The sequence below is a fragment of the Dermochelys coriacea genome, chromosome 5 (assembly GCF_009764565.3).
Source record: "Dermochelys coriacea isolate rDerCor1 chromosome 5, rDerCor1.pri.v4, whole genome shotgun sequence".
In the NCBI taxonomy this organism is placed as follows: Eukaryota; Metazoa; Chordata; order Testudines; family Dermochelyidae; genus Dermochelys; species Dermochelys coriacea.
This window is the reverse complement of record NC_050072.1, coordinates 114,688,606-114,710,534: the sequence shown is the minus strand read 5'-3', so window position 1 is coordinate 114,710,534 and position 21,929 is coordinate 114,688,606. Positions and strand designations below refer to the sequence as shown.

The 21,929-nt window shown below is 44.3% G+C and overlaps 1 protein-coding gene and 1 long non-coding RNA gene across 8 annotated transcripts in view; one reads left to right on the top strand and one right to left on the bottom strand.

Annotated features, from left to right (window-relative positions):
- Positions 1-20,508, bottom strand: part of LOC122460194 — a 129,475-nt gene extending 108,967 nt beyond the window's left edge. For 3 of the 6 annotated variants that reach the window (XR_006281326.1, XR_006281324.1, XR_006281323.1), the window contains exons 1-2: positions 19,239-19,940; positions 7,546-11,267 (exon numbers count right to left, since the gene is read on the bottom strand). This is a non-coding gene — a long non-coding RNA (uncharacterized LOC122460194). Of the gene's footprint in view, positions 1-7,545; positions 11,268-19,238; positions 19,941-20,240 lie in introns of those variants that run through there. The other 3 variants (XR_006281325.1, XR_006281328.1, XR_006281327.1) reach the window with 3 other exon arrangements.
- LOC119856231 (cyclin-dependent kinase 4 inhibitor B-like) lies at positions 8,681-12,508 on the top strand. Of its 2 annotated transcripts, XR_006281322.1 has the most exons (3): positions 8,681-8,812; positions 11,666-12,023; positions 12,375-12,508. XR_006281322.1 is itself a non-coding variant. In XM_038403523.2 (2 exons), exons 1-2 carry the CDS (start codon positions 8,684-8,686, stop codon positions 11,945-11,947), a joined length of 411 nt encoding a protein of 136 aa, XP_038259451.1. In that variant the 5' UTR covers positions 8,681-8,683; the 3' UTR covers positions 11,948-12,508. The 2 variants fall into 2 exon arrangements, 1 of the variants encoding a protein (XP_038259451.1); XM_038403523.2 differs by having other exon boundaries at positions 11,666-12,508.
- Positions 20,509-21,929: the final 1,421 nt, after the last annotated feature.

Here is a 21,929-nt window from a genome sequence, read left to right as displayed (position 1 = left end):
CTGTCACACAGTCCCCAACACACAGTCACACACACACACAGGGTCTCTCCCTGTCTCTCTTATACGCCCTGGCTCTCTCTCATACACACACACACACACTGTCATGCATGCACATAAACACACACACACGCTTGTATTATTGTTGTTGTTATTCCTGCTTGGTTCTACCTGTCAAAATGCTCGTGGTGAGCCAGGAGTGGCGAGGGGCTGCAGGAGGACTGTGGGCTCTGGCAAAATGCAGCCCCTGTGTGAGTGCAAAGCCTGCCTTGAGCCACTGCCACCGCATCTGCTGTGTACAAAGCTCGTTGTGTGTCAGCAATGGGGAGGGTTCTGGGGGTCTGCGGGTGGGGCTGGTGGCTGTGCCCCCTCGACACACTGGGGTCAGCAGCACTGGCTGGGGACCGCCTTCAGTGGAGCATAGGGGCACCAGTTTAATAATACTGCGTAGGGCCCCATAAATCCTAAGGATGGCTCTGAGTAGCCCAATATGCTAAGGGAAAAATCTAGGAGCACTTACTTCTTTGTGTAATGCTCTCTTTGTAGTCAATTAAACATTTGCCTGAACAAGAAGTGAAGAACTGGGCACAATGTGATTAGCCCATGATACTGGTGGATTGGCAGGCTAAACTCCCATTAAGTTCAATGGTGCCAAGATTCCACTCCAATTTTAGTCATAGGAGTAATTCTTATTCATGTGAACATGACTGGATCCAGTACCTTTGGGAAATGTCTTTTTTTTCCCTCCTATATAATTGTATTAATTATGACAGTTAAATTGGAATATAAAATGGGTCTAAAGGTTCATAGTAGTTCTGTGCACACATCTAACCTATAGTTAGAAAGTCAATAGCCTTTTGGAGCTTGGTTGAATAAAACACAGTTGTGCAATTACACTATAGAACTTGTCTATCAGAAGTAATCAGTCACCATATGGTTGAATACCCAATACACTTTGACCCATTCATTATAATCTAAATGAAACAGTATTACAATGCCATTCCCAGTATATATGTGTGTTGAATGGATTCTACACTAACTTATAAGATCTGTTCTTAGGAGTAAGTCTTTTCTGATGAGAAAATGTGAAGACAGTGACATGTCTGGTGACTACAGAAATTATTCTTCAGTTGACAAATATGGAGTATCATTTGGCTACCCAGATTCAGTGCAATCTGGTTCATCAAACTGCTTTAGAACATTCCAGTGGTCTAGAAATGCAAACTTGGAAACCACAAGCCCAAAAATCCACGTTTAGGTAGGACCATATAGGCACAAAACTCTTCATAGATTAACTAATTAGTCATCCCCAATAGCTCTGGGAAATAGATGGGTAAGTATTATTCGCACTTTTCAGATGAGGAAAGTGAGGCAGAAAGACAAAGTGACTTTCCCAAGGCCATGCAGCAAGTCATTCTCAGGGCCAGGATTCAAAAAGCTCATGACTCCCAATCTTGCACTTATTCTTCCAGACCACTCTGCCCACAGATGCCATGAAAACAAACAAAGCATTCATTCAGAAAAGATAGCAACAAGACTTTTCAAACTGGAGGACTTGTTCTTGTTCCAAATTCTGAATCCATCTCCTCTTCTGGAGTTAATTAAACCTTGGGATTTGAAGGCTTTCCTGTCACTGGAAAGTGATTATACAACAAATTATATAGGTCATTCCTAATACAGTGGGTCACCAAAATGTCCATCCTAAAAACCACATGGAAGAGAAAGATCATCTCACTGGACCGCCTATGGTCCATGAAGACATTTCTGGTGCTCAACAATTCGATATTTTGAGACCCTAGAAGTAACAGGTTAGAGTGGTTTAGAGGGAGGCAATCTGTTGTCCACAGTTTGAGAATCACTATCCTAATATAACAGTCTGTTTTACAGCTATCTGACACATGAAAGGCACTGGTCACTTGTATGAATGCCCTTTCTGAATGTTCCCTATATTTCCTGCTGTAGCCCACACAGTGAGTATATTGCCATGTTAAACTCTACTGGGAGAAGGTTTAGCTCAACAATTTAAAGAATATTAATTCAGCCTCTGACACAGCAACCATAGTTGGGGCCAAATTTTCAGCAAGCCTCCTTAATTACACAGGCATGTGCAAAATAGGTAATTGTGCCGACATTTATAGCTCATATACAGACGCAGCTGTAAAACTCTAACGCAGCCCATACAGTTAGTAGAGCTGCGTGTGCAAATGCAAGGTTTTGCATCTGCACACAGTTAACAATGTCAGCTGAAAATGTAGCCTTTAATTTCCATAGTTATATAAACACCATTTAACAATGGCCATGGCTAATGTAGTTTTAGTTTCTGCTTGTACTTCCAGGCAAAAAGAGGCATTTTATGGCCTTATCATTAGGCTCGTCCACTGTCTGTTCATATATTTATTTTGGACGATGATAAAGAAAGTTTACTCACCAGTAATCCAGAGTGTGATGTTCTTCCCTTCTTCCCTACACTCCAACAGCCTTGAATATCAGTGTTACGGTACCAAACAGGAATCAAAATTTGCCAATCAACAGCAGCATTTAGACCTCCATCTTCCCTCTTTCCTTTTTCCAGAGAGAGTAGAATAAGTAAAAAGAACAGACAACATACTCGAAGCAAAATCCACTATGGGATTTAGGTTGGAAGGAGAGCAAGCTGTGACAAACAGGATTACTGTAATTAATCATCCCCTGATGTACAGCTCTTTTCTACCTGGCAACAGCCTTGATGGTCTGTGCAAACAGCAGAAACTCCAGGAGCAGGACTGACTTATAATGGAGCTTAGAGAACTGCTCTTCCAAATTCAGAACCTGCTGTAGATGTCAAGTCCAGCTGACACTGGCAGATGAATACCAGAGGAGCACCAGGTGACTCCCTTACAAACAGAGGCAAACAGTGCAAGCCCCTGAAACTGACATAATGTAGGAAAAGTGACATTTAACACATTTTGGAAACGGCCAGTATCAGCATTGTGTTCTTGTGATATTTGGCATTTTTCTTAAAATCCCAGTTCCTGGTTATCACACACAAGAATCTCATCTTTCATTTTCTTAGCTCACATTAATTAGCATTTATTTTATGCCCAGAAGCACGAGGGTTTATATCCCTTTCAAAACGGTTTGGCTTTTTAATCCTTACTGCTGCATCTCTGACTATTCTTGTTATCCCTATACAGGTCCAATCTTTTTGAGAGAGATATCTTGTCCCTTCAAGTAGGAGTTGATGTCTACTCTCTCAAAATAAATAGAGATACACTTGACAATTTTAATTTTCATACTCCTCCTCATCAAACATAGTAGAAGCTGATGTCTTAAGCCTGCTGCTCTCTATCAACATCATTATCATTTATTGAAAGGGTTTGGGATGTACTCGTCTCTTTAATACATATTAATTGAATGTTACTATGGCATTGTGTTGTTTTCTACTTTCTGTGAAATAGAAATCATGATAATGAGCATGGATTTCTCTGTCACACTCGTGATAAATTACATCTTGCTATTAGTATGATTCTGCTACAAATAATAAACTGCTATTGAGTAATATTCTATTGAATACATATTGCAGATGCTAAGTTATCTTCTTGAAACTTGTCTTTTTTTCATTTGACTGTAGATCTTAAATTATTACAGACCATACAGTATTTGTCTGGTTGCTGTGGGATTGGTTTGCATTACTGTTTCTCTCTATGATGTGTATACTGATTGATGTGTCTGCACTATACACTTGTGGCAATATGTGTGAAAGGAATAGCATAATCAGAAATTACTGTTTTTAGGTGGTGGTGGTAGTGATGCAGCTAATTCACTCTCACACGATTAACTTTGAAACCGGAAGTAATTGCTGTGAACTGGGTGAGAACATGAAACACCAATGATTGGATATACCCTCTGTCATTCAAACCAACAGCATATTCAACCAGAAGAAAAACACTGAGACCTAAACTCTGTGGCACAGTAGGTTTCAGCTGAAACATCAAATCTTCGGCCATGGTTTCTTTTGTGATTTTTGTTTCTTTCTAAGAATAAACATGTGGGACTTTATTTAGGCTGCATCTTTAAGAATTTTGTGCTGTTATTCTTTTCTAGTTTGTTTGGTTTTTTAACTTTTTGAAAAATCAGAAAACACCTTTTACTTTTGCATTTTGCTGTATGTCTGTAAAACGTTGCTTCTTGAGGTGTACATCACATAATAATCCGCTTTGGAAGCAGCAGAAAACAGAATGCTATTTTTAAGTTTCTGTATGAACCACAGAGCCTAGGAGCAACAGTCCTTGAACTGAACAAGTGAATAAAAGAGCTCACCTTTTTACCATACAATCTGCAATATACCTTCTTATTGATTATAACTTCCTGTTGAAGCATCCAGTTTAAAAAGTGATGATGGGCCCAACAGATATGAGGCCTGATGCTCATCTACATTAAGATCTTCCTTTACAGTGCTCCAACAGTCACAACCACGTGAAGGCCCCTTTACACTGCTAGAGCAGTGAAAAGGGGCCTGAATGTAAATGAGAATCAGGCCCATGATGTACAATAATAGTTTAAAAAAGGAGTACTTGTGGCACCTTAGAGACTAACAAATTTATTTGAGCATAAGCTTTCATGAGCTACAGATCCGATGAAGTGAACTGTAGCTCATGAAAGCTTATGCTCAAATAAATTTGTTAGTCTCTAAGGTGCCACAAGTACTCCTTTTCTTTTTGCGGATACAGACTAACATGGCTGCTACTCTGAAACCAATAATAGTTTAGTTAGTTGTACCCTAAATCTAGCAGATTTATTCAATTATTTTAATATTCACTCCTGCTACTGTTAAAATTACTTTGTAGCATCTGTAAGTATTAAAAGACAATGTCTTTCCTTAATATTTTTTCCATTGAACTGAGGTCTATGTGACAAGTTACTGTGTGACCTAATTCCCTAAATAGAAGAAGGTGTTCTTTCTTCAATAGATAGTTCTGACATATATGTATCATGGTTATTTCTAAGGTTCCCATCACTTAAATATAAATATAATTTATGACACCATAAAAAATAAAGGTTGAATGGGATACCAAGAGCATGAAAATGAACAACACATGATGAAGCAATGGAATTTATATAGCGGTTCTTTTAGATAAAGAACCAATTGAAAAATAGTTCCCTAAAGGACCCATAAAGTTTGCCCCTTTATTCATACTGAGTAGTATTTTATCCTGCAAGTTCTCCACTCAAGTCAATGAGACTACTTGCAAAGTAAAATATTACTCCGTATTTTACTGAGAATTAGCCCTATCTCATGATAACTGGCAGAAATTGCTGGGATCATCTACTGGCAATAATGTAGAACTTAAAGTGTTTCCTGATAATATGGATGTTCCTTTATAAAGAGACAAGGAGATAAAATAATTAAGTTATTATTCCACTGTTTTAGTTATTTCAAGTTAAAAGGTGTGTCAATAGGTGATTTCATGCTGTTTTGGACAACCATAACTGGACAACAGTCAAAGCAGTGAACAAGATAAGGGTAGCATTCAAATTCCATGAAAGAATGATCTTAGAAAGGTGTACATGTCCAAGTAGCTCATGCACAGGTATCAGGGAGTTCTTACACTCAATATGTTCCTATATGGGTACACAGTTGAGGGCACAATCTGGCTTTTAAAGTTTATTTCCACTATATGCTTGTACAGCACCTAGCGCAATGGGGCTCTAAGGATATAGCGGAAAATCAATAATACAAATAAATATTTTTTTCTTTTTACTTACTTAAGGTAAAGGCTTAAAGTGTTAGTGAAAACTGGAAGAGTGATGAAGCTCTGAGGTAGAGCTTGTTGTTTTTGTAGATTCAACAAGGATTTTTGTATTTTTTTTTTCTCCTCAAAACCTTTCATTCTAAAGGTGAAAAGGACCTGGGATGAATGCTCTGGGCCATGGAAATTATAGGCTCTAGGCCCAAATTGATATTTTCTCTTTCTTAACATTTTACCACACATCTGATCTGTTAATCTTCCCATCTGTCAGCATCCCTGCAACCCCACAACATGGTTAGTATGCTGACATGATTAAATGTAGCTTTTCCACTGTCACATGAGTCTCATTTACTCCTTAGAGTGGAAAGTGAGGTTCACAGAGAGTAATGGACTAGTTGAATTTTCTCCAATGACCATGAAAGGGAGAGTACAGACAAGACCAGCTTTAAGAGTGAGGGATCCAGATAGAGTTACATGGTTTGGGGGCTAAGGCCCCCAGTTACCTTTTGGTGTCCCACCCAGTAGAGGGATTGGGTTGCACAACCACATTGAACAGCTGCCAGCAGGAGAGCTGTCCTTGGTGCTAGTGGCTCCCCCAAAGATCCCTGCCGCAGTTCCCACCGAGGAATGCGTGCCTGGTTGCTAATCCATGTGATGAATGCTCTGGTAGTCAGAGCTAAATTATAATCTCTTTCTCCCCCAACACTATCACTGTGCTGCTTCCACCACCTCCTCTCTCATATCTTTCAGTATTTTTCTGCAGAAATCAACATGCAAAAATATTTGCTTTCATGGTCTAGCTTTCCAAATACCACACTATATATTTTTCATTAATCGACTAACATTTATATTTTTAAATATAATACAGCAACCTTCCCAGCTGCCACATGCCAACCCATAATTTGTTTGCATATCACTGAACTTTTAAAAATAAAACTCTTGAAGAAAAGAAAATGTCTTCCTGCGACAAGTACTATGGGATTCCTGAAAAGGGTTCACAAGCCTTGTTCAACTTTATCATGACAGCAGCCATCTACGTCATCATATTTCACTCTATTTATCTGAATTCACTTTATCTTTATCATCCACAATTGATAAGCATGCTGGTTTTGCCAAGGTACTATATTTTTATTGGCAGAGGCAAGGAAAACAAGAATTGTACAAATATCTTGACACTTGAAAGTGAAACCTGCATACTCTCCAACACCCACCTGGAAGGTACAAAGTCTTTAAGTCTGGTTTTTAAAAATGGATGATTTGGAAGGGGAGGCGGAGACATATGACTTCTATAATTGTACCGAGAGGTCGCAACCAATACAGGAGCCCCTTTGCCTTAGGCACATTGTTTCTTAGTATGTGTTTGTATAAACTGCCTCAAAAAGCTTGCAAACAAGACAAATGAGAGGTGAGTAAAGAAAGGGAAGAAACAAATATGCTATTAAACAATCCTATCTTGCTCTTACATCCCGGTTTTTATCAGTAAATCTCAGGGCGTTTTACAAAGGAGATCAGCCCTATAAACCACATTTTATAGATGGGTAAACTGAGGCACAAAGCAGTGCAGTGACAACTTCTGAAAGGAGCTCAGGGGACAAGGGGTAGGATAAAAACTTGAGTAGAATAAGGAGGGGGAGGGAAACTGAGGCAGGGTTAGCTGAAACGGCTTTCCGCAACGCAACACAACAGGGCGGTGGTAGAGTTGGGAAGACAACCTGGATCTTCCCCGTCCCAATCTAGTGCCCTCGCCACTGGGCCACCCAGACTGTCCAAGCGAAAAGCAGGATGCATTTTTTTTTTTTTTTTGGCCTATCTATAGTACCTGTCACCTGAGGCTTTCAAAGCCTTTTACAACCGCCCGGGGACTGGCTGTCACGTCCCCTGGGAGGCTGCGGAAGGACTGGCCCCACTTTCTAGATGAGGCCACTGAGGCACCAGGAGAGGCGGCGGCTTGCGGCAGGGTCACTCTGCCCGTCAGCAGCAGCCTCGCTCTTCACCGGCCACTGCCAAGGCCGAATGAAGGCTCGGGGGTTTGTTGGGTCGTTTTTTTTCCCCAGCCCCTCCCTGCTGCGCGTGGGGCTGGCGGGCGAGATCAGGGCCGCGGCCCAGGGAAGCAGCGGCCTGTGCTGACGGCGGGCAAGGGTGCCGCCCAGCCCGCGCCCGCGCCCGCGCCGTGGCCCTGGGAGCGCCCTCCAGCAACGGCCCGAGCCGCAAGCCCTCCGCTGACTCTGCAAAAGCGGGGCGGGCGCGCGTGGGGGGGAGGGAGAGGCGAAGGTTCCTTCCCCAGAACCTTTGGCTGCCAGCGTTCTGCAACAGAACGCCAGTCGGCAGCCGGGAGCGCATGCGCCTCCCGGGACGGGCTCTCACGCCGCGCGCTCCCCAGCTGTTCCCTGCCTGGCCGCTGTTTCCCTGGGTGCGTGACAGCAGGCGCCGGGCAAGTCAGAACACGTACCGGGCGGCAGGGCCGGGGAGGGGGCAGGCGCGGGGCGGGGCGGGGCACCAGCTGTACGAAGCAAACAAGTCCTGGGCTTCTCCAGCTAAGCCGCAGAGGCGGGGTCCCGGCAGCCGGTGGGACCTCACCTCTCGCTCGGCGCCGCGGAGGTGCTGAACCTGGGCCGGGGAGCAGCCGGAGAAGAAAGAGGAGGGCAAAGCGGGAGAGAGCAGGAAGAAAGCCCGGGGAGTTGCTCAGATCAGACCCGCCTGCCCGGTGGTGGGCACCGTTGGAGCGGCTGCCTCCCTCCCCACCTCCCCCCAAGGAAGCGCCGCTGCCCCTCGGGGTTCTCGGAGGAGAGGCGATCAACGGAGCGGCCGCGCCGCGCTCTGATGGCTTAGGAGACCTGTGCGAGCTGGAGCTGCCCCGGAGCCTCCCAGCCCCGAGACCTTGCCGAAGGGGGAAGCGCCAGACGGGTGCCCCGGACATTGGTGCTAATAGATGTGAGATCCAGCAGCGAGGAAGAGGCATGGGCCAGCCTGGGGCCAACGACATGGCCATCGCCGCTGCCTTAGGGAATTTGGGGAAGGTGAGGGAGCTGCTGGACCAGAGGGCGGACCCCAATGCAGTCAATTCCTACGGCAGGACGCCGATCCAGGTACAGGGTCCAGCGAGAGGGGTTCACGGGGAGCCAGGCAGGAGACTCAAGACCCGGTGGGAGGTAGGGAATACAAAGGGTGCAAATCAAAAAGACTGCAGGTGCTGAGCGGTTAGCATGCTCTGGTTTTAGTGAACGCAGCGCCTCGGAGACTCGGGCCCTTTACAAGCCTTGCAGATATTATACAGCTATCATCACACACAGCAGCTCCAAAGTGCGAGGAGCGTCAGTTGTTACTTTCACCTCGGGCTGACTGCTCATAGCGTGGGGGTGGCAAAGCGACACATCAATGTAGTCCTTCAGAAAGTCAGCCGATCCCCTTCCACGGTTGTTCTTTTCGCTATTTATTCGCCATGCACTCAATCATGCTGCAGGCGATTAAAAAAATTAAACCTAGTTTTGTTAGCATGTGTCGCATTTTGTGACTGCTTTTAACACAGGGAGTGTTGTTTGTCATACATGTGCCAAAAATCACCCCTTCTGCCGCGAGCGTAAAGTTGACACTATAATAGCCGATAAAATCAAAAGGCGAAGCGGAATGAGAAATTATATCCAGTGCATACAAACGCTAGCCATTTTTTCACAGGATTAACAAAATGCTGAAATGGCGATACACCATCTCAGTGTCCGCAGAAATATGTAGAAGGAACACAGTATGTAAAGTCACAAAACACTAAATCTGACTCCTCAGATAAACATCAGATATTATTAACATGCTAAAAGGACATGCATGCTTCAGCTGGCTTGTTCTAGACAAAGATATAAATATATGCCCGATTTAATATTGATCCTCTAGTATTTCTTGGTCGTTTTCAGGGCCCGATCCTGCACCCCTACTCATACAAAGCCCCCATTGAGTTCTATGGGGGTGATCTACATGAGGGAGGACAGTCCGAAGGAGTAGATAACAAAGCCACACTTATGAAACGATCGAAGAAAACTAGTTTATCTCACTTAACGAGAAAACCGAAAGTCTTTACAAACACGACGATCTCCTCTGAAAGCAGTTTTAGTTTTAATAACCTGTTGTTTTTATCTGTAACTATAATTGTGACATGATGACTCAAACCCACCAAGTGCTTTAAATTCTCGAATTTCAACAATTGTTATATCTATGCCGAAATATCATTTTCGGAAAGGGTGCCCTTTCATTTTAAATCTAACTACTGGGAGTAGTGATATAATATTTTCGTCCGAGACCAAATACATTAACTAAACGATATATGCGTAGAAGCATTAGATCATGCAGGAAAAAAAGGGGGTATGCATTAGAGTGAGTTATTTATGTCATATATAGTGAAATGCAGACATTAAAAATTTCAATCTCCTTCAGGAGTACTAGAAACTAAAGTACGTTCTCAATCTTGATTTCTACTTAGGTTCAGTTATTTATGTATTTAGCAAACGTTTATGTATATTCTCGCACAAAACAAAATTGGAATTACCTGAAAAGCTATTTTGTAAGAGATGCAAAGACAATTTTGATTACATCATCAACATTTTACTGAAAAGAGATTATTTGTGCATTTGATAATATTCCTTCAGTAGAAATGGTGCTGCATCATTTAATTTGCTGCACTTTTGTGCACTATGTTTCAGCATTTAAATTTCAACATAAAAAACTAACTTTAAAAGCAGCGAGCTTTCTAGTATGGTTATAAGGTCAATAGAAATTTTAGTGTTTTCATGGCCACTGGACTAAGTTAAAATTGTATTTTAAATCCCTTAAAACGAAACACACATACACAGGCGAGTCACTGTTTTAGTAAAATCGTACTGGCAGAAAGCATAACAGCAGTATAAGTGCTAGTGAATGCTCTACTATTTTAAGCACCAGGGTGGGAGGGCGGAATAAACTGAAGGAAAGTTAATTATATTTAAACTGAAATGCAATATTTTTATACAGAGGGGAAGATTTAAATCTGTATTATACCTACTATTCAAAAAAGCAGAGTGGCGGTAGTTATTGTTTTTATTGTGGTGGTTCTTGTGCGTATTATAAATGAATTTCCAGTTTGAATTTTGTATTTTCATAATGAGCAGCTTCTTATTCAGGTGACATTTCTGTTTGCCTTAACGGGAATTTTGCCAGAGTAAAGATTGCCTTTTGGGTCCACCTAAGAACGTTCCGTTTTAGTAAAATTTCAGACTTTCCTAAAACCGGGGTTTACGTTTGTGCAGATAAATGGTCGGTAGCATTTCTCTGTACATGTGCTCAAAAGCTAAATGCATTTTTGATCTAGCGTTCTCCCCAAATGCATTGTGCGTGCAGCGCAATAAGAGGGGGTTATTTACAGTACAGCACGTGTGTGCGCGCCTGTATGCACACTGATATTTATAATATCCACATTTACATACCTGGGGGGGGACCTGAGACTTGATTTTCTGGCCATTTCAAACAGCTTCCTGTTTCTCTTGGTCTTGCAGCCTTTGTGGTATTCGACGCCTTTAGAGCCTAGGAGGCGATTGACTCTGATCAACATTTTATTAACCGGTTTTATTAGCCTGCGGGCCTGATCCGATCCCATTGACTTTAATGGTAGTTGGATCAGGCTCAGACTGAAACTCAGTAGTTAAACCCCTGGCATTATTTCAGAGTAGCAGCCGTGTTAGTCTGTATTCGCAAAAAGAAAAGGAGTGCTTGTGGCACCTTAGAGAATAACAAATTTATTAGAGCATAAGCTTTCGTGAGCTACAGCTCACTTCATCGGATGCATTTGGTGGGAAAAAAAACCCTGGCATTAGTTGCAGAGACCCAATCCTGCAGTTCAATCCCTACCCAGGCTTGGCCACCAGTGGGAGTTGGCCAAACACGGAGTCAGGGACTGACGGCTTCTGCCCCTCTCCTCTTAGGTCATGATGATGGGAAACACCCAGGTGGCGGAGCTGCTGCTGCAGAGAGGAGCGGATCCCAACCGGCCGGACCCGCTCACCGGCTCCCTCCCAGTGCACGATGCGGCGCGAGAAGGTTTCCTGGACACCCTTGTGGCGCTGCACCGAGGCGGGGCTCGCTTGGATCTGCGGGACACATGGGGCCGCCTCCCCATTGACCTAGCTGTAGAGAGCCGGCATCAGCAAGTGGTCAGCTACCTCCGAGCCCAGCCGGCAAGGGGTGCCGCTCCGCCCCAGGCATAGGGCACGGGCGTGTGGCCAGCTCTCTGTGGGGCTCTGCCCTGCTCAGCCACACAAAGCACTGAACTGCAGGCACCAGGTTTGTCTACAGCAGCTGGGGACCATCCCCCAGGACAGCTAGGGGCCGCCTTGTAACCCTGACACATCCGGCTGGAAAGCAGAGGGTAGCAGTATGGGAGGCTGTGGCCACCACTCATTAGGGTTCACCCAATTTTGTTCATCTTTAATCCAGTGCTGTACCCTCCCCACATTTACAGAAGAGTCCACATTAATGGGTGTTATAATATTTCCTCCTAGAACATAACTTATTGTCCGATTTTTCTTAAATGTATGAAGTATAATAAAGAGGAATAATATACTGTAAATATGCCACTTGGAAATGTTCTCTTAAATGCACTAAAAGGAAACACGTTCTTTGTTTTTGTTTTAGATTTTTACTTTGCACAAATATGTATATTAGCTTTTACTTGAAAAAAATAAACGTTCAAACACAACCACTGTAAAGGAAACCATGAAGGTAAATATACCATTTAAATTAATAAACTATTACTAGTCTGACAGAAACCAAAGCTTTGTGTATTTCTTGGGTTGCAGTTTTCTTTCCCAGAGCTGGAATACAAACAGATTCCTAGTGCCTGGATTTTCCAAAAGATGTGGATAGGAAATAAGCTAGTCATCTTTTCAAACATAGAAACCAGAAAGAGTCTAAGAATTTTAGATTCCTAGGGCTAGATCCAACTCCCATTGATATTAATGGTTGACTTTGATTTTAATAGAAGCTATCTGAAGCTCAATGCTAAAATGATCATTTTATTTTATTTTATTTAACATGGTTTTAGATCATGAGGGATACTCCTATTTGCATTTTAGACTCATGTTTTCACTTACCAACTGAAGGTGTAGACTATACCATCAGGCGAAATCATGTAAGATGTTAAAAGTCACTATAGGAATAAAATATTTACAGTGTGTCCCACAAAGATTAAGAACATAAGAATGGCCACACTGGGTCAGACCAATGGTCCATCTAACCCAGTATCCTATCTGACAGTGACAGGTGCTAGATGCTTCAGATGGAATGAACAGAACAGGGTAACTATCAAGTGATCCATCCCTTCTAGTCCAAGCTTCAGGCAGTCAAAGGTTTAGGGACACCCAAAAAATGGGATCGCATCCTTGAGTATGTTGGCTAATAGCCATTGATGGACCTATTCTCCATGAACTTATCTAAATCTTTTTTGAGATCAGTTATACCTTTGACCTTAACATCCCCAGGCAATGACTTCCACAAGTTGACTGTGCCTTGTGTGCAGAAGTACTTCATTATATTTGTTTTAACCCTGCTGCCAATTAATTTCATTGCAAGAACCAATGGACACCCATTGTGTGAAAGGGTAAATAGTATTTCCCTATTCATTTTCTCCCATTATTCATGATTTTATAGATGTCTGTAAGATCCTCTCTTAGTCATAAGAACGTAAGAATGGCCATACTGGGTCAGACTAAAGGTCCATCAAGCCCAGTATCCTGTCCTTTGACAGTGGTCAATGGCAGGTGCCCCAAAGAGAATGAACAGACAGGTTATCATCAAGTGATCCATGCCCGGTCACCCAATCCCAGCTTCTGGCAAACAGAGGCTAGGGACACCATTCCTGCCCATCCTGGCTAATAGCCATTGATGGACCTATCTTCCATTAATCTATCTAGCTCCTTTTTGAACCCCGTTATAGTATTGCCCTTCACAACAGCATCTGGCAAGGAGTTCCAGAGGTTAACAGTGCGTTGCATAAAAAAATACTTTCTTGTGTTTGTTTTAAACCTGCTACCTATGAATTTCATTTGGTGGCCCCTTAGTCCTGTATTATGAGAAGGAGTAAATAACACTTTCTTATTTACTTTCTCTATACCACTCATGATTTTATAGACCTCTATCATATCCCCTTTTAGTTGCCTCTTTTCCAAGCTGAAAAGTCCCAGTCTGATTAATCTCTCCTCAGATGGAAGCCGTTCTATACCCCTAATCATTTCTGTTGCCCTTTTCTGAACCTTTTCCGATTCCAATATTTTTTTTTTGAGATGGGGTGACCACATCTGCACGCAGTATTCAAGATGTGGGTGTACCATGGATTTATATAGAGGCAATAGGATATTTTCTGTCTTATTATCTATCCCTTTCTTGATGATTCGCAACATTCTGTCTGCTTTTTTGACTGCTGCTGCACATTGAGTGGATGATTTCAGAGAACTACCCACAATGACTCCAAGATCTCTTTCTTGAGTGGTAACAGCTAATTTAGACCCCATCATTGTATATTTATAGTTAGGATTATGTTTTCCAACGTGCATTACTTTGCATTTATCAACCTTACATTTCATCTGCCATTTTGTTGCCCAGTCACCCAGTTTTGTGAGATCCTTTTGTAGCTCTTCACACTCTGCCTAGGACTTAACTATCTTGAGTAGTTTTGTATCATCTGCAAATTTTGCCACCTCACTGTTAACCCCTTTTTCCAGATCATTTATGAATATGTTAAATAGGAATGGGCCCAGTACAGATCCCTGGGGGACACCACTATTTACTTCTCTCCATTCTGAAAACTGACCATTTATTCCTACCCTTTGTCTCCTATCTTTTAACCAGTTACCAATCCATGAGAGGACCTTCCCTCTTATCCCATGACTGCTTATTTTGCTTAAGAGCCTTTGGTGAGGGACCTTGTCAAAGGCTTTCTCAAAATCTAAATATACTATATCCACTGTGTCGCCTTTGTCTGCATGCTTGTTGACCCCCTCAAAGAATTCTAGTAGATTGGTGAGGCATGACTTCCCTTTTCAAAACCATGTTAACTATTTCCCAACAAATTATGTTCATCTATGTGTCTGGACAATTTTGTTCTTTACTGTAGTTTCAACCAATTTGCCCAGTACTGAAGTGAGGCTTACTGGCTTGTGGTTGCCAGAGTCATCTCTGGAGCCTTTTTTAAAAATTGGCGTCACATTAGCTATCCTCCAGTCATTTGGTACAGAAGTGGATTTAAATGATAGGTTACAGATGACAGCTCATAGTCCTGCAATTTCACATTTGAGTTCCTTCAGAACTCTTGGGTGAATACCATCCGGTCCTGGAGACTTATTATTGTTTAGTTTATCAATTTGTTCCAAAACCTCCTCTACTGACACCTCATTTTGGGACAGTTCCTCAGATCTGTCACCCAAAACAGATGGCTCAGGTTTGGGAATCTCCCTCACATCCTCAACAGTGAAGACTGATGCAAAGAATTCATTTAGTTTCTCTGCAATGACCTTATCATCTTTGAGTGCTCCTTTAACACTCATCTCTCTAACCTGAACAGTCCCAGTCTTTTTAATCTCTCCTCGTAAGGAAGCTGTTCCATATCCCTAATGTTTGTTGCCCTGCTCTGTACTTTTTCCAGTTCTAATTTTATATATATATGGGACAGCCACACCTGCACACAGTAATCAAGATGTGGGGGTACCAGGGATTATATGATATTTACTGTCTTATTTACCCTTTCCTAATGGTTCCTAACATTCTGTTACCTTTTTTGACTGCTGCTGCAAGTTCAACAGATGTTTTCAGAGAACTATCCACAACAACTCCAAGATCTCTTTGAGTGGCAACATCTAATTTAGACCCCAACATTTTGTATGTATAGTTGGGATTACATTTTCCAGTGTATATTACTTTGCACTTATCCATACTGAATTTTATCTGCCATTTTGTTTCCCAGTCACCTAGTTTTGTGAGATCCCTTTGTAACTCTTCACGATCAGCTTTGGACTTAACTATGCTTTTTGTATGCTTTGCAGACTTTGCCATCTTGCCCCACCCTTTTTCCAGATTACTTTACAAAGTGCAGTGCCACAAGAAGGAAACTGTGAATGATACAGGTTTTTAAAAATCCTATGTTGCCTGACACTGAAAATACAAAATAGTTCTATAAATTTCAATATCCTGATATTCCTGGAGTCTTCATTTCTCTTTTAATTCCCTAAAAAACAACTATCACACAATATCCCAAAGCAAAATATTCAGAACCAACTGTGTGTGTGTGTATGTATGTATGTGTGTGTACACGTAAATTCACAACCAATTTAGGAAAGTCTCACCCCAAAATGGAAAGAAGTCTCAAATACATCTTAGGGAGAAATTGCACTGAAAAAGTTGAGCTTTCAAAAGGAAAAAAAAAAGGAATGAATATGTTTAAAAAGGACTATTCATCTAAGCAATTTCAAGCCTTTGGTAATGTACCCAAAGGCATAATTTCTTAGCAAGAAAACAAAAAGCTGTAGCCCAGAATTCAAAAAATAGAAAACTGAATCCAGTAGGCAATACACACTCCAATATTTTATATTTTTTATTTTGGATCTCTGTGGTCAAAAAGAGAGAGAAACTCTTATCTTTGTAGAGTTGAAATTTGGTGGAAATAGAACAGAGCTGGTAATACACTAAGAGGCAAAAACTCATGATAAAAGTAATTTCTTTCTGTTTTCTGACTTTGAATGACCTTGATCCATATCAGACATCCTGTGTCAACTGCTCATTACAGAATGAAATTCACCCCGTGAAGAGGGCTAGCAAGAATCCTATGTCTAACGGTAACCCCTGAGGAATAAGTGTAACTGAAGGCCTTATGCAGCTCCTCTGCAAGGGGTGAATGTTAAACTATTTTCCATACAGATTTGCTCTTCAAATTTTATTTATGTTTCTAACAAATCTGGAGCAAATCCTGTTCAACTTACTCACATGTGTAATCCCACTGATCTCGATGGTATTAGCTGGGCAAATCAGAAGGCAGGATTTGGCCCCTTATTTGAATTGCTGCTGTTCACATCCCTGCCATCTAAAAAATAAATCTCTTGTAAACACTAACCAGCTCTTCACCAGCCAAAGGCCTAAAACTGAATATCCTCCTCCCTCTGGGGAAAGATTAATGGAGATTTTTAAAAGGCATTATTTCCTTTCATTTGAACTCTGGGGAAAGAGAGGATCCCTCTCCCGACCTTCCTTAGCAACCCCTCTAAAACCAGTATTTGCTCTCTAGACTCCATTCTGGAAATTTTGCCGTTGACTTCCATGGGAGCAGCAGCAAGAAATGTGTGCAGTGATAATCGTGCCCACCAATTTTAACTTCCCTTAGTTGACATCACAATTAAACATCAATAGACCTAATTCAAGCGCTCCTCATTTTTCAGAGTAGGCAGGGGACGGCAGAATGTACTCGTACTTGCATTCTGGGGACCCATACCCCGGCTATTCCGATGGAGCACCGCACCCCCTCTGAGCACTCCCCAAGTCACCCGGGACCATTGAGAAGTGTGCTAGGGACTGTGGGGAAAGCAGGATGTTCACGCTAAAAAGCGGACACCATGTCTCCAGGTCTAAACCCCGGCTCAGCGAGTGGAAGGTTTCATTGAGATCCTGCAGTGTCATAGCTATAGATTGGGGAGGGGGGCGGAAGGAGGTGTAATAGGTGTGGGATTGCAGCAAGGGTGTTCCGCCTGGCCGTGCACCGGTAGATCCAGCCCAAAGCTACACTTTGGCTACGCATTTCTATAGAGTGCCCAGTATCGAAACATCTTCGCGGCTAGAGTAACTTCATTGCGAAGTCGCCGTGATCATGTTTCGCAGCGCGGCGTGTTTTCTGAAGTAGTAGAGACATTCGATGAAAAGGAGGCTTTTTTTATTAGTGGTAACGGAGGTTATGCAGAAGCATCGGTAGGAAAATCGCTCCCACAGACCGCGAGAAAGAAAAGAGCAAAAGGTGAGCGATTTTGTCTCTCCCCCCCCAGGGCCCCTGAAGCAAAAACTCGACCGGCAAAGATGGAAGCGCAGGTGTATCATATAGGACCACATTCTCAGCTGGTGTAAGGCACCATAATTCCCCTGGAGTCAGTGGAGAGTTGCAGATTTACACAGAGGGTTTGACCCACAGTATCCCAACATTTATTTGACAATGGATTAAACCCTATTTGATACACAGGTAGGTGTTGCCCCTAAATATTATTTTCACACTAGTTATCCTTTGGGGGCCTATTTATGCTTTCTGATGCAAGTGGAAGCTTTGCTATTAATCTTTTGGGAAAACTATGGGGCTGTTAGGAGGTCACTTATCTTCTTTTTCAATTCTCCTCTCCCTCTCCCCCCCCCCCCAATTCGGGCACAGTTTCCCTAACTTTAATCCAGACTCTGCTCACTTTATTCCCGTGAGTAAAATGACCAGACAGCTGATTTTCCTCTTTAGCTAAATTAGAGCTGCTGCCCAAGCCTGCAGCTGGTTCTCCCGCAACCAGAAACATACTGGAAGAACCTCAGAAACTGGGAGCTGATCCTGCTAGTCTAACTCGTGTGAGTCATTCTTACTTACGCAAGCAGCTCCAAGGGGCCTATTCAGCGGTGACGTTCACCACCGTGCGGAGGGGAAACACAAAGCCTATCGCAGCAACCGAGTGCCACTATTTTGAGGGCTGGAATGGCACTTCAGTAACTGCCCAGGGCTTGTGCTGGCGCTCAGCGAAGGGGTCAATTTTATAGCACATGAGGAAGGTCACCAGTACCCGAGCCTTTACCATAAACTTTTGAAGCCTCTGAACGTAGAGCCCATATTATCTCAAGGGCAGCATCGTTGGCTGATAGGAGAGCCCAATGCTGCAAACAGACATTCTCTTTGCCTCGAATAGAATTACAGGGTTTGGACACTACTGCTTCTTTATTAACAAAATGTCTATAGTTTGTATTAAATAACACCATTGTAATTGATTTGGAATAACGTATCTAACATAATGGCATTATATACGTCCCCAGGATAAGGGGCACTCCCACCACCATTTTTGAACTGGTATTCCCGGTAACTATGGATAACTATTGAAAAAGCTTTTTTTTTTTCTTCCACCAGTAACTCAATGGGTCAACTGCTCCTTGCTTTACTCATACCAATAGTCCTAGTGAAATCAGTGGGACCACCAGCTTTGCTAAGGCAAGGCAGCAGGATTTGGCCCAATTTGTTTAATTACTTCATCTACATTTTATTGCTGTAAGGATTTGTTAGCCAAAAAAAAAAAAGCCAATTTATTAAATTCCTGTTTTCACTCATTCTTTCCCCAGAGGTGTTGGATGAAGTTTTAAATGCTTGTTTTCAGGCTATTGATTTTGTGGTTGTTGACAGCCCAGAGGAGGCGGTCTCTGAAAATATGTAATATTCACTCTCTGTACATATGAGCCATCCCAGCTCCCCCGTCCCACGTTCACAGTATTAAAAACAAACAAACTCACCCAAGTGCCCTGGAGTCCTCCTCCCTAATAAAAACAAATTCAGAAATGTTCAAAAATCATCTTTAGAGACTTCCTGCCCTTGAAGTGCTCCCTGCATTCTTTGCCAACCCCAAACGCTCACTACACTTCTCTGGGTGTCTGGAATGTGCCGAGGCTGCAAAACGCGAGGCCTTCTGAAAACTGAACTGTCTACACGAAGGAGGCTATCCTGGCACAGCTCCATCGCCCTACAACGGCCGGCCTAACCCAGACCCGCAAGGCTGCGGCTGCTACGTAGTGCCCAATTCGCGCACCTGAGCCTGGCTCTTGAGCCCATTTTGTGTCTCTGCTGAAATGGCGCTGAGAGGAGCAGGAGTTCTCGTTTCTATCTGCTCAGCGGCATGGGAAGGACGGGAAGAAAGTATCTTCCCCAGACATCAGCGATCTCGCCAGGATTTACTTCGTGGGTGCTGCCCCCAGATCACCATTTAGTAAAGTAGGGAATGCTGGGCCATTTCTGAGCCAGCAAAAATTCCAGGAACTCCCTTCGACATGCTCCTTAATACCCACTGGGAAGGAGATGTAAACAACCCCCGATCAAACGTGGTTTTCTGAGGCATCTTCTTAATTTGCTTACCCCACACAGGGGGGTTACGACATTGACTCAAACCTAACTTCCTTGAGAAACGGAGCGTGCAATTTCTTTTTAATAATACTCCCCCGCCCCTCACCCTCACCGCTAGCTTCCCATCCCGAGCGAGGCCGGTGTTTGCGTGCGCCTTTGTTTTGACACTTCACAGAGATCTTGCTTTTCTACAACATGACACATTGGGATCAAACCGAAAATAAAACAAGTCCGGGCATCCGCACGAACGCTGGCGGGGCTTGAGAGATCATCGTTCAAACGCCCCCAAGCCACCCAAACGGCGTTTTGCGTCTTGAACCACGACTTTAAAAAGTCACCTCGGGGGAGACACTGAAGGGGGTGGGGCGGGACGCGAAATCAGCCGCGCAGTTAGTTACCCCTGGCTGCAAAAGTAGGGCCCGATCTGCGGAGCGGCACAGCCAGCAAGGGAACGGGCGCCGCGCCTCCTGCACAGGGGCCATGTGACAGCCGCGGACCCTGTTTGTCGTTGCAAAGCGACGCGGGCCGCTATTCGGGGCTTTTCTCCGCGATTGGCTCTTGCCCGCTGCGCCGCTTCCTACCTTCGGCAGGGAGCCGGTCCCGCGGGGCTTGCGTCACCGCCCCGCCGGCCGGAGGGGACCCTCCCCCCTGCTCCGCCGGAGGCTGCGGGGAGGCGGAGCGCCTCTTCCTTCCCCCCCCCCCCCCCCCGCCCCCCGCCCGGCGGGCGGGGGGGCGGCCCCCCCCCCCCAAAAAAAGGGTCCGATTGAAAAAAAAAAAAAAAAAAAGGGAGGGGGGGGGCAAAACAACACACCGAGAGGAGAACGAATAATGTCGTAAGAGGCTTTATTTAAAAGAGCGGCTGTGATTGGCTGGCTTTCCGGCGGCCTTCGTGCACTTGGTGGAAGGAGCCGGCGATGCTCGCTGGAGCGAGGCGCAAGGCTCGCGGCAGCCGGCCGCCCCCCTCCCCCCTCGCGGCCCCCCCTCCAGCGGAACTGCCCTCCCGCTCGGCTCGAGCCCCCCGGGGGGGGGGAGGGTTGGGGGAAGAGAGGAAGAAGAGCAGAAGTGTCTGCAAATGAATGGAGCGCGAGGCTGCTGGTGCAATGGCCGGCTCCTGCCTATAGGGGTATCTATAGCTCAAGCACTTCGGGGGGGGGGGGGAGAAAGGGGGGGGGGGAGATTTCCCGCTCCTTCTGCCCTGCGTGGACAGTTACTAACCTGAGCCCCGCAGGGTGCGCTCTCCAAAGCGCTGCGCGCTGCCAGGGGCGCCCCAGCCAGCATGGGCATGAGGATAAAATGCACCGTCCGATGTAAGCGCCCGAGAAGCCTCCCACGCGTCAGGGCTGTTTTGCTCAAGATCATCCAAGGCTTGCTCAAGGCTTATCCAAGATCCAGGCCCCTTCGCCTTTCCCTCGTGGTGGTTTTGAGGAAGCGCTGCAGCAGGCGGGCTGAGCCGGGGAACCCCGCTGAGAACAGGTAGGAACCAACCTCAGAGAGGGGTGGGAATGGAAGGTGCCACTCTTGAGACTGGAGGTGAAATTCGGGCCCCACGGAGGTCAATGGCAAAAATTGCCAACCGCTTCGGTGGAGCCAGGCAACGCCAGGAACTGGCTTCCCCATAGGAACCTGTTGGGTGTAGAGACCGCCAGTCCCACGGATACTCTTGCTCTTGGGTCATTTCTTACTATCCCGACTGATTTCAGGAACTTCTGCTTACGGACTGATGGCACGAGGTGGTCCCATATCTCAGGGCGCACTCTTTTGGCCCCCTATAATTTTCTTTAGTGTACAGCAGCAGATTTTGTAAACATTACAATACATGACAATCAGTAATCGCCCACAAACTATTGCGGCATCGTCATGGCACCTTGTTTGTTCCAATGAGATACAACAGGCGATTTTTCTAGAGTAATGAAAGTGCACCTATCATCACCATCAAGTATGACAAATTGGAGACAAACGTGCTCAGGAGTAGGCACCAAAAATAGTATTTTGGAGGGAGAAAATGGCCGATTATACACACACACCACTATTTTGTGACTAGCTAGATAGGAAAGTCAGCATGTTTGCCTTTTCACTGTGATATTTTT

What these genes read in the sequence shown, in the direction of transcription:
- LOC119856231 (XM_038403523.2), top strand. Translation starts at nt 8,684, where the DNA reads ATGGGCCAGCCTGGGGCCAACGACATGGCCATCGCCGCTGCCTTAGGG. An exon ending in ACGGCAGGACGCCGATCCAG is followed by an intron (nt 8,813 to 11,665) that starts GTACAGGGTCCA and finishes CTCTCCTCTTAG; the next exon opens with GTCATGATGATGGGAAACAC.